This window comes from Toxotes jaculatrix, chromosome 8 (assembly GCF_017976425.1).
Source record: "Toxotes jaculatrix isolate fToxJac2 chromosome 8, fToxJac2.pri, whole genome shotgun sequence".
Lineage (NCBI taxonomy): Eukaryota > Metazoa > Chordata > Actinopteri > Toxotidae > Toxotes > Toxotes jaculatrix.
This window is the reverse complement of record NC_054401.1, coordinates 5,908,007-5,923,479: the sequence shown is the minus strand read 5'-3', so window position 1 is coordinate 5,923,479 and position 15,473 is coordinate 5,908,007. Positions and strand designations below refer to the sequence as shown.

At 38.6% G+C, this 15,473-nt stretch overlaps 2 protein-coding genes across 3 annotated transcripts; one reads left to right on the top strand and one right to left on the bottom strand.

Moving 5' to 3' along the window:
- The first annotated feature begins 28 nt into the window (after window positions 1–28).
- LOC121185348 (sialoadhesin-like) lies at window positions 29–5,941 on the top strand. 2 transcript variants are annotated; one of them, XM_041043384.1, is made up of 11 exons: window positions 29–87; window positions 777–845; window positions 1,121–1,489; window positions 1,579–1,902; window positions 2,147–2,404; window positions 2,494–2,754; window positions 3,717–3,983; window positions 4,077–4,373; window positions 4,501–4,552; window positions 4,733–4,802; window positions 5,396–5,941. In XM_041043384.1, exons 2-11 carry the CDS (start codon window positions 800–802, stop codon window positions 5,657–5,659), a joined length of 2,208 nt encoding a protein of 735 aa, XP_040899318.1. In that variant the 5' UTR covers window positions 29–87; window positions 777–799; the 3' UTR covers window positions 5,660–5,941. The 2 variants fall into 2 exon arrangements, with proteins under 2 accessions (XP_040899318.1, XP_040899317.1); XM_041043383.1 differs by having other exon boundaries at window positions 32–87; window positions 4,465–4,552.
- A 277-nt stretch (window positions 5,942–6,218) lies between these two features.
- si:dkey-24p1.1 (uncharacterized protein LOC556718 homolog) lies at window positions 6,219–15,360 on the bottom strand. The gene is made up of 17 exons (XM_041043382.1): window positions 15,105–15,360; window positions 14,519–14,593; window positions 13,989–14,414; window positions 13,381–13,656; window positions 12,647–12,907; window positions 12,260–12,523; window positions 11,832–12,125; window positions 10,946–11,227; window positions 9,898–10,167; window positions 9,112–9,378; window positions 8,842–8,923; window positions 8,672–8,735; window positions 8,432–8,571; window positions 8,168–8,225; window positions 7,486–7,577; window positions 7,331–7,400; window positions 6,219–7,020 (listed from the first exon to the last, which is right to left on the bottom strand). Exons 2-17 carry the CDS (start codon window positions 14,580–14,582, stop codon window positions 6,802–6,804), a joined length of 3,129 nt encoding a protein of 1,042 aa, XP_040899316.1. The 5' UTR covers window positions 14,583–14,593; window positions 15,105–15,360; the 3' UTR covers window positions 6,219–6,801.
- Window positions 15,361–15,473: the final 113 nt, after the last annotated feature.

The window sequence follows — 15,473 nt, the reverse complement described above, 5'->3', positions numbered from 1 at the left end:
AAAAATATTTTGTGTTTAAATCTCAAATATGCTCTTTTTTCCAGAAAATAAAGACACCGTATGCTGAATATCATTGTTGGCTTTAAGGTAAGACCTCATCTCCAGAAAACTTAAATGATTACCAGAAGAAAATATTGTCACATAACTCTCACTTATCTGTTTAGGTAAAAAAAATATGTATATAATATGAAAAAATCATTATTCTTATTTCTTTGTCACAAGCTTCCAATTAAATACTCATGCACACTACTGGAGAATAATTTTATTACTTTTTCAGTCTTGCATATTTTTACTAAAATTTCACCTGTTGTACTTGTTCAAGTTGGGTTTTTTTCTGCTTTGGTTTTGATGGCTACTTTCCAGAATACATCTTTGAAAAACATATGCAAAACATATGCCGATGTAAAAGATGAAAATACGTTGGCTTCGTAATCATATGCTATTTTCAATGTAGACAGTAATAACCATCTTCATGTTTGTTCTTTAAAATCTTTATCTATGCACAGTTTTATGATGCATCACAGGTGATCACCTTCCTCTTTCTATATACTGTCAGTGGAGAGAAGCACATAATTTCCCCCCTTTAGTAGTTTGACCGGAGACAGTATTATATATTATTTATCTGTATTTAACGGTTATATAAGTTAAGCCATTAATTACATAGATTACTCTAACTTTTGATCATTTATAAATCCTATTTTACTCTAAAAGCAGGAGTTACTGCAGTAAATGAAATAGGAGATAATTAATAATTAATTGATATCATTTCTTTGTAGGATCATCAGTGTGACAGAAAAGCATGACAGGTGCTATAAAGGTTTTCTTTATGTGCTGTCTACTTCAAGGTAAGCTATTCCACATTTGAAAAGCTTGTCAAAGCTTTCCAGATGTCTGTGCATTGTTTAAAATTACTTGAAGGTTTTGCAAGATTTGCTTTTGTCTTAACATTTACTTTTTGGGGTTGTCTGCTTGGATTCTGGATAGTTTAATTTTGTTAATAATTTTTTTGGTTTATTTTGTTGCACCTTAAGGCATTAATTTGTGTCACCTACAACTTGTCGGATTACTGATTTTTGTGTGCACCCTTACAGATATTTATTTCTCTATTGTTTCACCACAGGTAGCTTATGCCAACATTGGGCAATCTCCATTCCCAAGACAGTAAAGGGCCTGAGTGGATCCTGTGTGATCATCCCTTGCAGTTTCAGCATCCCACCAGAGTATGATGTACACCTGGATGATTCGTGTAAAGCCATATGGAAGAAAGGCAGCTGGAGCCGAACACAAGTGTTTGATTCCAGTCTCACTGGAGAAAGTGCAAGTTTAAACATACTGCAAGGAAGCCTAACAGGGATCCTGCAAGAGAAGGACTGCACCACCATCTTCAACAACCTGCCATCAAACCTTCATGACAACTATTACTTCAGGCTGGAGTGTGACAACGCGCTGAAGTTCAACTTTTTAACGAGTGTCCTCATCACAGTTCAAGGTTTGTGTTATGTCCTGCTTCTTTTGTAAATGGAAATCGACATCTTTTGGTATCTCCGTTGCCAATTTCTCATTTTCCTCACTCCTCAGATTCACTCTCCAGACCTACTATAAATGTAGTCCATTCTAGGCTGGAGGTAAATCCGTCCAGGCTGGAGGTAGAAGAGGGGATTGCGGTGAGGTTGGACTGCTCGGCTGCTGCTCCCTGTCCCATTCTTCCCCCAGCCGTGACATGGACACCCAGTATAGGTGACATTGAGGAGATCACGGAAAGTAATTCTGTGACCTCTGTTATGAACTTCACCGCTTCTTACCTCCACAATGGACAGAAGATCTCCTGCACCTCTCTCTACAACCGACAAGCTGGCAACAGCGACCTTCTGTATGAAGAAAGTTTGACCCTACATGTTTTTTGTAAGTATGTTTCTGGCATTTCCATGTCTTATTGTTGTTTTGGGTGTTCCATAATAAATGCTTTATTAACAATTATAATGAGAGTAGTTACAACCTGTAAAGGTCTTATAAAGCATTCATTATTACTAAAAGATCGACATGTTACTCAGTAGGATGGGTTCTTTAATTGGAAAATCACATCACATCACACTTGCTGGTTTAAAGAAAATTTTCATATGTATACATTTTCAAAATTCTCTTCCAGATCCTCCAAATAACACATCAGTCAGTTACCCTGGTCCTGTAAAGGAGGGCAGCTCAGTGACTCTGACTTGCCACACAAACGCATATCCAGCCGTGGACAGCTACACCTGGTATAAAGTGGATGGAGATCAAGCGACAGCAATGGGTTTCAAGATGACGCTTTCAACCACGGTCACAGAAGTCGACAGTAAATTTTACTGCAAAGTCAGTAACAGATATGGAACCCAGAACTCATCCATCACTCAAATAGATGTACAGTGTAAGTCAGACGAAAACAGAGACACAGATGACCACAAATAGATGGCAATAAACATGGATTGCGCTCACACTTCGTGTTTGTTTTTCCAGTTGCTCCCAAGGACACGGCAGTAATTGTGGATCCTACTGGTCCAATACTGGAGGGAAGCTCTGTTTCTCTGTTCTGCAGGAGCCGTGCCAACCCATCTGTGACCAACTATACCTGGTACATAGGTGATGAAGAAGATGAAGAGCACGGACAAACCTTAGCTTTACACAGTGTTGATCCAAGCCATAGCGGTGACTACCACTGTGAAGCAAAAAATGCCCTGGGAGAAGAAATCTCAGCAACAATTCAGCTGGACATTCAGTGTAAGTTCATTTAACACAGTGAAGTTTGTTGATTTACACTCATAACAAACAACACAACTGTATGTTTCCAGTGTTCTCATATGCTGAAAATGGCTCTACTGTACCATATATCCAGCCCAAACATGATCTGGGGCCAAGACTCAGTCACAGAGTATGAATGTCTGGACTGTGGACAGTAATGCATTGTCATGTTGCGTGTCAACCTCAGAATCCTTTCTGTGTCAGTGGTCCATCCTGACTGAGCTCTGCTGTGTGTCCACATGTATGCCAGTGTGTTAATTTATGTGTGGATGTCTTGTTTGGTTTGTGTCCTCATTAAGACGTCATTTCCATCCACAGAAAATGAAAAGGTTGTCTCTGTTTAATAAAAAGACAACTCGGTTTTATATTTACTTTGGAAGCTTTTACACTTAAACCTTTATAGTGTCAACTGTGAATGCTCAACTCCCAAAACACAAATTCAGTCAGTCTGCCTGTGAGCCAGGCACTGGTACACAAACCTGCAGTTTTCTCCTCATACATTTTGTTCCTGTTGCTAATGGTTTCCATTATTAAAATGCATTCTAGCTTCTAACACTAATTCACCTCCAGTTAATAGGATGGTCAGAGCACTAAAATATGAAATTCATCACATTCATCACAAGCATGGTGAAACAAACACTTCACTTCATGAGGTTCAAAATTAATTCTTGACCTTGGTAACAGTAGTTGTGTAAACCATCTCAACACAATGTCAATTTGTCGTAGTTGTCATAGTCTGAAGCTTTCAAACATATCATATGATCTTCACCAGCAGATGCCATTGGTCCAGTTGTTTTTTTTGTCATGACATCTTGTTGTTTTGTTATTCAATTGTAAATCTGCTTCTATGCTGCATAGACACTGCCCTATGCCCTCTTTTTTCTTATATTTTGAAAACAACTTATGAAAACAAATGAAACTCTGCACACCGTTTCTTTCAGATCCCCCTAAAAACACCTCAATGTTGGCTGACCCCGCTGGTCCGGTGCTGGATGGCAGCTCTGTGACTCTGACCTGCACAAGTATTGCCAATCCAACAGTGAAGAACTTCACCTGGTTCAGAGTAGCTGGAAGAGACAAGGAGATGGTGGGCTCAGAGCCAGAGTTCACCTTCAATGTGACCAAACTCTCAGAGGATCAGTATTACTGTGAAGCTCTGAATGTCCACGGAGCTGAATACTCCGAGCCTGCCAGTATTGATGTCACATGTGAGATTTATTTATTTATAATTGCAAGCTTTTATTTTTCCCCTGAAGTGTGATTGAGCATGCATAGATATCTAAATGCCTTCTCCTTCTCAGTTGCCCCAGAGATCCTGTCGTCCTCCCGCTGCATCAAGATTTTATCGCAATTTCGATGTTCCTGTGACAGCCAGGGGAACCCGCTTCCTTCCCTGGTTTGGGAATTGGCTGGGGAGCCTGTCAATCACTCTGCTGACATCCCAATCAGGGAGGTTCCCCTGGGGAGCATGAGTATGAGGAGCCTCATCACCCTATACCGTCTGGATGAAGACATGCCCTCCCTAGTCTGCCTCAGCATCAACTCTCTGGGATCTGATAGTTTGGCATTCAATGTGTCCTCCAGTAAAACTCAGATAGGTATGGGATTCTGCAGGATGCCGTTTTTATATTTATATTTTCTTTTTTTCCAGTTTGCCTCTTTCTGATATGGTGTGTGGTGACTTTTCAGGCCTCCATTCTGTGTCTCTGTTGATTGGCTCTGCAGTGGGAGCGCTGGGAATGCTGTTGGTGTGTGTCCCGCTGTTGCTCATTTGCAGGTGAGGATCCCATGAACACAGCTGATAAGGGTTTGCCATTGCAGGTGTGGCTCAAGCATCAGTGAGCAACCATGACCTGCCCTGAAAATTGCCACAGTAAACATGATCATAAAATAAGAGATTTTTAAGAAGAACAATAAATAATGTATGTATAACAATGGCTTTTTATGTTTGTCTTAGAAAGAGGAAAGGCAGCCTTTCACCCAACCAGGCACTGGTGGACACTTCAGAATTTTTAGTCACTAATGAGGTGAGTTTATGTACTTGCACATATGTATGTACAACAGATGACAGATACACTGTCAAGCAAGTGCCAAAGGCACTGAATTTAAAGTGCCAGTTAAACATTTCAGGAATTTAGCTTTTTTTGCTTTTAAACCCACAGTTAGATGAGAAAATTGATATCAGTGTTATGTGTTTGGGTCAGTTTAGCTTAGCAATGACTGGAAGCTAGAGGAGTCTGTTAGCCTAGTAACAAAACGCCATGCAAGAACTGACTTATTTGCATGTTGGGTGCTTAGAATCAAACTGTGTACCACCTTTGAGATTCAAGTACTTTCTCACTGTAATCTTGAGAGGTAGACGTTTCATCCTTCATAGGAAAAGAGAAGCTGTGGTGAGCTTGAATTCATGTTGGTTACTCTTACTCTCACTTATTGAGATATTACCATATCAGTCTTGCTTGCAAGCTAAAATTATAAAATGTTGGTTTCATAGTAAGCAAGCTTGTTTACCAGAATGTTGAACTGTTCCTTCAACCGTGGTGCAGATGTTATCTAACTGGGTAAAGAGAAATTATTTTCTTCTCCATTTTTTAAGCATATTGCTCTTGTTCTCCTGTAGTCTTCTCAAGTGGATATTGTTCATGCCAATAAAGTCATTGTGGAGGAAAGAGGAGGAAGTAAGATGGACACTCTCCACAGTGCAGATGTGGACTTTGATAAAGCCAATGGAAAGGGTAAGCTGGGGGAAGGGGAGATCAGAGGTGGGGCCTCCAAGACGATATATGCTGAGATCCGTCTGGCCACCAGAGGATCCAATGGTGGAGGCGCAAAGCAAGAAGAAACTGTTGCAAATACTCATTTTGGACAAGGAAAAGGCATTTGACACAGGATTCAGGCCTTTAAACTGATACAGAACTTTACTGGATCAAACCGTGGTGTTCAGTTGTCAACAGAAGCCCAGCTAAGAATTCTGAGTGGTCTAACATCTGCACTGCAGGCAGGATTTTTTTTTTTTTTTTTTTTTTTTTTTTACAAATTGAGCAACAGTGATGCCACACACCTGTGGCTCTTGACTGCTGTCTCTATAACTTTCAATCCTTCTTGTATCTCTTTACTGTAAAACACCTACCATAATAAAAAAAAAAAAAACAATAAAAATGATTTAGAAATATATACAGTTGGTAGATATGCTGGGGCTTTACCTTTAACCTCCCCACAATCGACTGTAATGATAAATTTTCCCTCCTACCTACAGTGTCTAAATGTTCCCTTTAGACTCTTCTATGTAGTTTACTTCTATTGATAAATGCTGCCGCATTTATCATGCTACCGTTTATATTCAATATTTCAATGTTAACTTTTGTCTTAGAGTAGCTTCTGTTAATTTTGTTGTTTAAAACCTTTGTGCAGAGTGAAAAAAACACATAGGCTATAGTGTGATATCTGTAAAACACTTAAACACTTTAATTGATAAATTCATATTTGGTTTTTGCTAAAATACATAAATGTTTGTGCTTATTAAATAAACACAAAAAGTAAATCTTCCAGCTTTTCAGTTGGCAGTTATACAAAAGCTACAGTCAAAGCAGGTGATGGAATGAAGCATAGTACATTGTTTGAACATGCGTACTTCAGAAACAAGCCTCCTTACAGCCATGTCATTTTGTGCTTCACAGTAATATCAATAAACTTTAAAGTACATTTGTCGCGACATATTTTCTTTATACAGGACTTTAAAAATAAAATCTTTTACAGTTGATCCATATTTACATTTCAGGTGCAGTGGGTTTGGATTAAGTTCACAGCACTAGCAAGCAGGAATGCACAAAAAGTGATATTTTGGGGATGAAACTACTGCAAAATACTTTAGAGCAGTGGTCTGCCAACGTACCCCTGCTTGGGAATCACTGCTGCAGAGTAGTAAAACCCTTATTTTCTATATAAACCCTGATCATTGATTATGAACAAAATTCAGGATATCTCAGACTCTCAGAATTGTAAAGTAGAATAAAAATCTCTCCCAAGTCAGATTTTGACCTCAGAGTAGTGAATCTCATCTTCATCAGAGGTGCTGGAGTCACTGTCGACTTTCTGATGTCCTGGTTTTACCGAGAATGTCACCCGTGAATAGTTGAGGTCGGCTTCATCTTCACTGGTGTCGGAGTCATCGTTTAATGGATTTGGAGATTTGGGTACATATACTGTATTGATGTTTTCATAGTCCTCCAGCCTTTCTTGTTCATTCTTGGATGATAGCAGAGACAGTTAATAGATAATTTGTGACATAATTTTTGATAGTATCTGGATGTAATGCAGAGCAAAATTCATATAAAACAATTTAATTCTTGTGAGGATTTGAAGACAATTTCCTTGATTTAATGATTTTGTTTGATACACAGAATGAATTTATAAACAGGAAACAGCCTCTTTGCTTCAGCATTGTGGGCACACAGCTGTACCACACAGGAAATACTTCTTCTTTTCTAGATATTTAACAACTGATATAATGTCATAAAATCAGCCTAACAGAAGAAAAAAGTTGACGGTTTCTGACCTTTTTAAGGGGCCTCGGCTTGGGCACCGTTGAGTACACTGTTTCCTCTTCTGCTTTCACCAGTATGTTCCTAGAAAAACAAATAGCATCAAAAACTGTGCAATGAAATATCACCTTTCTTGTTCTGGTATTATATGCAAAACATAAATTCTCACTTTGACTCCCCAAATTGCAGAGAAGCATAGTTGAGAGAATCACCCGGGCTGTGTCCATCTTGCTGTCTTGTGGGTTTTTGTGCAGTGGGAGCCTGAGCAGGTGCAAACGGAAGACATTGGTGAATATACAGCAGCAAATGAATTAGTTCATTCATGCTTTAAAATGAGTGCTGTAGGTTGTCTGTTAATTCACGGCGCCGTAATACTGAACAATTAGTGTACTCACAGACAGCAAATGACAAGACAAACAGTGAGAGCACAGCTACAGTGGACAGAGGGCAAAGCAACAGCTTGATCATTGAAAGCCACATCCACCTGTCTAAAACAGAGCTAGACAAATATTGTATCCTGGTATCTTTTGCAGTCAGCATAGAAAAATAACACCCCTTGGGAATCTGTAGTATTGTCATAAAAAATGTAAACTTATTTTTAAATAAGAGATCATAAGGGTTGTTTGATTGCAGTCACAAGAATTTAATATTTCTCCTTAAATAGTAACCATCCTTATGTTTTTAAATCCTGTATAATTATAGGTAGGGAGGGAAAACCTGTTATACACTGGGCCTTTGCTCATTAAAACATAACTAAGAGGTTAATCAGGCATAATTAGTAAAGTCTCCCATATTGCTTTTATTAAGTGTTTTCTTAATGAAGTTGTTGCATTCAGACTTGCTTGACCCACCTGTCCTCTAGGGGCCAGATTCACAGTGGAGTAAACAGTGCTGATGTTGGATGCAGGCCTGTGGAACAACAACAGTGATAACAATAAAAACACGCAGTGACTGACTATAATAAATAACAGGGCAGACTCTCATTGTGCCATTCGTGTCTGATGGATCCTAAATGGATGCTTTGACTCCTGTATGAGTAGCAGTCGACCCGACTCTCTGTCCTACAGAGTGTTCCTTGTCCTGTGTGGGGACAGAGTGTGTGGCTGCTGTCTTACGTGCTGTCTGGATGAGGATGGCGTTGCTGGGCGTTTGAGTGCCACGGCTGGTCTGGCAAGAGGTCATCTCTGCTCCTGAAAGGCTCTGCCAAGATAGTCTCATTCATCAGATTCCCACTCCTGGAGCCATTCCACCAAGTCTGAATTGGTTTACACAAACACACACACAGGCAAAGATATATGAATTGTATAGATGTGTTTGGTAAAGAATAAGAAAAGTTTGCACAAATCACCAGTTACCAAAAACCCAGATTGGGGGTGTGTGTTTGTTGCTCTTTGTTGAATTGATTTTCTCTTCCTCTTTCTGAAAACACAAACGGGGCATGACAGTGGTTACACATGCCAATCACACGTGCATTATTATTATTATTTTTTTTTTAAATCAAAACTATTTCTTATTCATACTTTACCTGTTAACAAGGAGAATTAACAAAATAATGAGCAGGATAACAAGACAGAGAAAGAACAACCCCAGGATCTTCATTAAGTCTTCTGTGGTTGAGAGAGACAAAGCATCAGTATGTAGACACTGCTTTAATACCACGTAGCATAGTTTCAAACTGCTGTGATTTTATCAGAGGGGGGAAATGTTTTTTGGTCAAGTCTGATACCACAAAACATCTGACATGTCCCTTGAATGGAAGCACAGATGCAGACACGTTGCCTTGAAATCCACTCACGCTGAAACAGGGGCACCGGCTCAGACGATCTTTGGTTTATATCATTTTTTGCGATGCAGTAGTAGTATCCTGGTTTGTCCGAGTACACTGTGAGGTTCTGTTGCGAACCCACTACTGTACCCTTTCCCTTGCCATTTATCTTCTTGTACCATGAATAGTGGCTGACGGGGGGATAGCTGTGGCTGCTGCAGCTCAGCTTCACGGAGCTCCTCCCGTCACGCTCCCGCTTCTCTGCTTCTCTGAAGATTTCTGTGTGTTTTGGAGCATCTAAGCAGAGAAATTCAGGAGAAAGGAAAGCAGGACAAAATCATTTTCTTAGTGTTTAAAGATCATATATGAATGACACCACAAATATATACTTTTTTTTCTCTACAATTTCGTGAGACACAACCCTGTAACAAAGGGTGTAGTGGTCATTATTTTTATTTTGAGGGATTTAAGGCCGGAAATTTGATTCAGACATGTATAACTGCCTTGTTGACTAACAACAAGTGTTTGACACCTACTAATGCAGTGGAGCAAAGGTTTTATGACGAGGTTCCATTTTTTTCTATTGCGTAAATGCGCACAAGGACACGCATATATGCGTTCAAGTGCATGATGATTAGTGACAGTTGGTAGCGATAACGCACCAAGAAACATCGCAACACAACAGTGGAAAATTTGGTTGTTGGTAACACATGGATTTGAACAGATTTACAATCGGTGTTTACAATCTGTACAGTAATGTAGTATATTTCCTCCCCATTTATCCATAAACCATGATGACGGCATCATTTTACTCACATTTGACTTTAACCTCAGCTGGCTTAGATTTTACAGTTCCAATTTCATTTCTCGCTTCGCAGCTGTACAGCCCGCTGTCAGAGAAACTGGCAGACTTTATGGTGAAGTTCGCATTCTCCTTGATGGTTTCATTTTTCCCACCAGTCATCTTCATCCATGTGACAGAGGTCACCCGTGGGAAGGACTGGGCACTGCAGTGCAGCGTCAACGACGTATTTTCAGTCACAAGAAAATCAGGCCGAGCTTGAACTGTCACGTCTTTGGGAGAATCTGCATTTACCAAAAAATATAGTAAAAAGGAGAACTGTCAGATCCAAACACTGTCTGATTGTGTCAGTTAATAATGAATATAGACGGTGGACTATATATATATATATATATACAAGGGAGTAAAATACAATATATTCCTATACAAAATTAAATTATAAATTTGACTGGTAATTTGGAAGTGGAAACACTTTAACTGAATTGGATTTTTACATGAAAGTAAAAAAAAATTGATTTTATCCAAAGTAAATGTTTAGTATATGTATTTGTAGTAATATAGGAAGTATAAGTATTAGATGCCAGTTTTATTTTACTAGATCATTATCACTGATACATTCTTTTGTAAGCAGTTTTCAATGCAGCATGTTCGATGAGCAGGTTGAAGTACTTTGTAAACTGTTTGGTAGTTTAATAAGGCGTCATATTTCTGAAACTGATCATATGTTTTGAAGTTCAAGTACCTCAAAATGGTACCCAAGTATGCTCTACAGTGCATGATTAAAAATAAGTAGTTACTTTCTGTCACTAATTTCTCAGGTGTTTAAGGTGTTGTGTCAACCCCATATGCATTATGATTAAGCCAGAACCAATAGTCACCAAAACAAAAAATAAATAAATGGGAATGTATTCAAATGACTTAATTTTACATGGAAAGAATAGATGAGAAAGATCTACTTTTGTAAAGTTTTTTTTTTTTTTTTCAAGATAAAATACCAGTAAGTTAATGGAAAGTTTGATCTGTTTGTTTGGTAAAAAGACAATGCAGCACTGAATCACTCACATTTCACCACCAACGTCCTTTGTTTACTTTCGTTTGAACCCTCCTGGTTCTGGGCCTTGCAGGAGTAAACGCCAGCGTGGGCTGAAGTCACGTTAAATGTGAAGCTGAAATTGTTGATGGGGTCATGATACATGTTGTGCTGAGGGAATTGTAAAGGCTTAGAATTTGTCCTTGTCACACTTAAAGTTGATGCTGGATGACTTTCAGTGGTACATGTGATGGTCATGGCCTGACCTTCCGTGACCTCAGCAGCCATAGAGAGTGTGGGTTTGGTGGGAGGATCTGTTGAGAGGAAGCACGTGTATGCTTGAGTTTCAGGAGGACTTGATTATTTTTCAACATGCTGCACAATATATTACAAGAGGAGCTCATGAGAGGGAAGTCAGCCTCTGTCCAGCAGGCTTAAACTCTTGAGGGTTTCACATTTTAGGAAATGTTAATCGTTTTCTGGTGGAGAGTTAGATGAAAAGGTCAATACCACAGTGTATGGCTGCAATCAGAAACAGGTTAGCTTAGCTTAGCACAAAGAGTGGAAAAAAATTGAAAGAGCTAGCCTGACTCTGTCCAAAGCCCTAAAGTCAATCAACTCTCCAGTCTTATGCTAAGCTAAGCTAACTAGCTAGCTGCTGGTTCCTGCTTCATATTACTGCACAGACATGAATGAGAAATCAGTCTTCTCATCTAAATTTAGAGAACAAAGCAAATCACCTCATTATCTAAAATGTCGATCAATTAAAGGAAATCCAATTATAAAGTGATTTTTTTATGACTAACAGTCAGTCAGGTATAAATGCAGATTTTTTTTTATTCAGTATTCAACTTCATGTAAAAAATTTAACAAAACATTGACATCACAGAACATTGTCAGTAGAACACAGTTACTTACACAGTACTTCGATGCAAGATTCTTCACTGTTAGGTCCCGTCCCAATGGGATTGGTGGCATTGCAGAAGTAACATATTTCATCTGCTCTTTGTACTGTCCCCAAATTTAGGCTGTTTTCTCTAGTTGTGTTGGACGTCCAGGAGTCAATATTTTTATCTTTGCTGTAACGGTACCAGGAGTATGTGTCTGGGGCAGGACGGGCAGTAGTGTTACAGTGGAGTACAACGGGACTATTAACTTTCACTTTGTTGTCAGGAAAATTAGGGTTGTCAATTTTTGGTTTCATGGGCCGGTCTGTAAAAAAGAAACGACTTTCAGTATGCTTTCGATGGTGGTACAATCTGTACAGCATCAGTGCTGATTTTTTTTCTTTCCTGTGCTATCATCAAGTCTCTGACACGCACAGTACAAGGAAGTGTGAAACGTACATTGAACCTCGATTTGAAGTTCCTTTGATGTTCCGGTACCCACACTGTTAGTGGCTTCACATGTGTAGTTGCCTATTTGCTCAGGCTTGATACTGGCAACAACATACGTCTTCTTCCAATCAACAATTGTTCCATCTTTTTTCCAAGTGTAGGTGTCGGGGTTTGGCTGGCTGCTCATCACTTCACATGTTAAATTCATTTGATCTCCTTCTCTCTTAGTCTGATTGGTAGATGGAGTCATCTTTATTGCAACACGAGGTGCATCTAAATCAAAAGATTTCCCCATTCTTTTAGGTTAATTCACAATGACAAAATATGGTGATTATTTGTTTGTGGGAAAATGAAGTCTTAAGTGAATTAAAGTAAAAAAACATGGGAAGTACTCACATTCAACAGTAATGTTGACATTATTTGACTGAATTTCTCCATGTTCGTTCCGAGCTTTACAGTAGTATAGTCCACTCTGTGACTCATTGATTGAATTAATGGTCCAATTTGCATTTGAGGACTGTTCCAAGTGGTTAATGCCTTCTCGTTTAAACCAGAAAAATTTTGGAGGAGGACGTCCTTTGGCAGAGCAAGTGAGAGTCACTGAATCTCCCTTCTTGACATTTTCAGGGCTCTTAGTCAATATGTTTTTAGGAGCATCTGTGGAGACAAAATCAATACAAGTAATCAGTCTACATACAACAAGCACGGATGGATTGTTAAAGGACATCAAATATACACAAGAACTGAGACATACTTGACTGAGCCGTATTTGATGAGTACATTAAGCAGGTACAGATATCCTCTCTTCAAGTGGTAACACAGTCAAAGAATGCGTCTTTCACAAATTATAGTTATTGCAATTGTGTGACTTTAAAAATTGAGATTTCTGAGCCATTACATGTCTAGAGGAACAACACCTCATTACCAAATGTTGATGATGATTTCTAAACAGAGGGCACCAGTTTCATTAAAGGTCTGACCTGTATTATTTATGACCTTGTGAATTAGAGGCATTTAGTTTGAGTTATATCAAAGCTATATAACTTAGATTTCAGTTGTTCCAAGTATTAGCTCATGTATTAAAAGACCTGTGAATAAATTTGAGAGGAAACGTGTTGTCTTTAACTTACATTCAACAGTTACACTAATGTTCTTAATAGAATATTTGTCCGTGTTATCCTGTGTTTGGCATGAAAACTCCTTCCCATCATCCTCCCAGCTGGCTTTAAAGCTGACCGTGATGTTCTTCTTTTGTTGAGAGTTTGTGAGCAACGGTGGATCACGTTGTGGCAAACCTTCAATTTTTGGGTCTGAAGGACATGAACTTAAAGTGGAGCATGTGAGTGTTATCGTGTCGTTTTCCTTCACAGCAGGTGGTTTCTTAAAAGTGAGCAGGCATTGATTTCCTGAAAATGAAAGAAAACAATTTGAGAAGAAATGGAATGAGCAATATATAGAATTATTATAATACAGCATCATCAATAGTTGAATAATCTCAAAATTTCTCTCTTAGGAACTGCCATGAGATGGTAGAGAATAACAAGTGCTGTATTATAGTAATATTTCAGTATATAAATACCTTTATATATTCGTATGCCTCTAATTCTTTCATAAGTCTTTTTCTTGTGAAAGTATTACTTTTCTCTCAGTATTACACATATTCTTCATTTTATTTTCTAATAATCCTCATTTTAGTCTTAACCCAACCTAGTCCAGATCAGCCAATTATTATACATACCTTCAACTTTGAGGGTCACATTTTTCCTAGTTACCCACACATGGCTTTGTTGTTTTCCCATAAATCTGAAAGAATACTCTCCACTGTCATTTATTCTCAGGTCACAGATCAAAATACTGCACAGCGGCCGTGGTGAGTATTTTTCTCCCCAACTTGAAAATGGAGTGCCGACATATTTCACTCTGTCTACAAACTCTGGACTGACCGGACGGTTTGTGTTATTTGTGCTGTAAACAATAGTGGCACTAAACTTCTTGGTGTCCTGTATCCATTCTGCATCCTTCATCCAAAACCAGTATGCATCATTAGCATCAGCGGGAAAAGATGTTTTGACTGTGCATTTGATTTCAGTGCAGGATCCCTCTTTAGCTATAAGCTCAGAGGGTTCTAGTTGAAAGGGAGCTTCTGAGCCACTTGCAGAAAAATCTGTGGTGGTAAAAACACAAGTGGAAAAGCCAGATAATATAATTTACTTCACTGCAAATGTTGTAAAAAGCACTGCTGTCAAAGTGGAGTAATAAAATTCCTACTTTTTATGAGGGCCAGAAATATCAACCACCCGACAGTCTGAGCATCCATTTTCACATTGGACATCAGCTGGGTATCTGAAACAAAAAAAAGTGTGTGTGTGTGTGTGTGTGTGTGTGTGTGTACATAATTGTTTACATCATAACACCGCAGAATCCTTATTTTTTACTGTAACCTAGCCTTGTTAGTTTTGGGTTCATTTAAGTTTTCACAGCATATTAGCTAGTCTCCCCCATTTTCTCCTTCCTGTTCTTGTTCTTTGTCAAAGTAGTTGTCAGAGAAACTTAATTTTCTTCCTCATTTCAAGGCAGTTGTGCATTTAGAGAAAATCTGAAGCACTGAAAACAAATACGTTATCTTCTCTCACTTAACTACAGTGGCAGATTTGTCCTTTTTTTTATTACTTTTTTATTAAAATGGAATATTTAGGCTACATGAGTTTCAAAACTCACCTTTCTCTAGATACAGACATTCTACCACCTCAGAGATAGTGGTGAACCTTTACAGATGGAGATAACCTTCCCAGTTAAAGTAGGTAGTGAAATAGAAGACTAATTTAGACTAATTTAAGAATAAGCTTGCTCTTACCTCAGAAGATCCACATATAGAAGTCTGTAGCACACACCATCCCTCCTAGCTCAAGAGTTTTTTGTTTTTTTTTTTTAAAAAAAGGAAGTTTTCACAGTTGACTTAAAATCTTAAAAAATTTGCATACACGGTCATGCAAGCCAGAGAACACAATCTTTCATAGGTGTCGTGATGAAGGTGACAGAGTATTTTTTCCTTCGATTTGCCCCATTACAGATAAGCATGCAGTTGAACTTCTTCTCACTTCCTCTATTGAATGCTTTTGTTACTAGTGGAAGTCACTGTTTAGCATATGTGGCGAAGTCTTTTAAACACGCACAGAGCAGCTTACAGTACTTGGCATTTATTTGCAGAATTGATGTTTACACG

Excerpts from the sequence above, each read along its gene's own strand:
- LOC121185348 (XM_041043383.1), top strand. The coding sequence starts at position 800 with ATGACAGGTGCTATAAAGGTTTTCTTTATGTGCTGTCTACTTCAAG. Across the intron at positions 846-1,120 it reads TATGTGCTGTCTACTTCAAG|GTAGCTTATGCCAACATTGG; the intron begins GTAAGCTATTCC and ends GTTTCACCACAG. Across the intron at positions 2,755-3,716 it reads AATTCAGCTGGACATTCAGT|ATCCCCCTAAAAACACCTCA; the intron begins GTAAGTTCATTT and ends CGTTTCTTTCAG.
- si:dkey-24p1.1 (XM_041043382.1), bottom strand. The coding sequence starts at position 14,582 with ATGTCCAATGTGAAAATGGATGCTCAGACTGTCGGGTGGTTGATATTT. Across the intron at positions 12,126-12,259 it reads ACTTCAAATCGAGGTTCAAT|ACCGGCCCATGAAACCAAAA; the intron begins GTACGTTTCACA and ends TCTTTTTTACAG. Across the intron at positions 11,228-11,831 it reads ATCTTGCATCGAAGTACTGT|ATCCTCCCACCAAACCCACA; the intron begins GTAAGTAACTGT and ends TCCTCTCAACAG.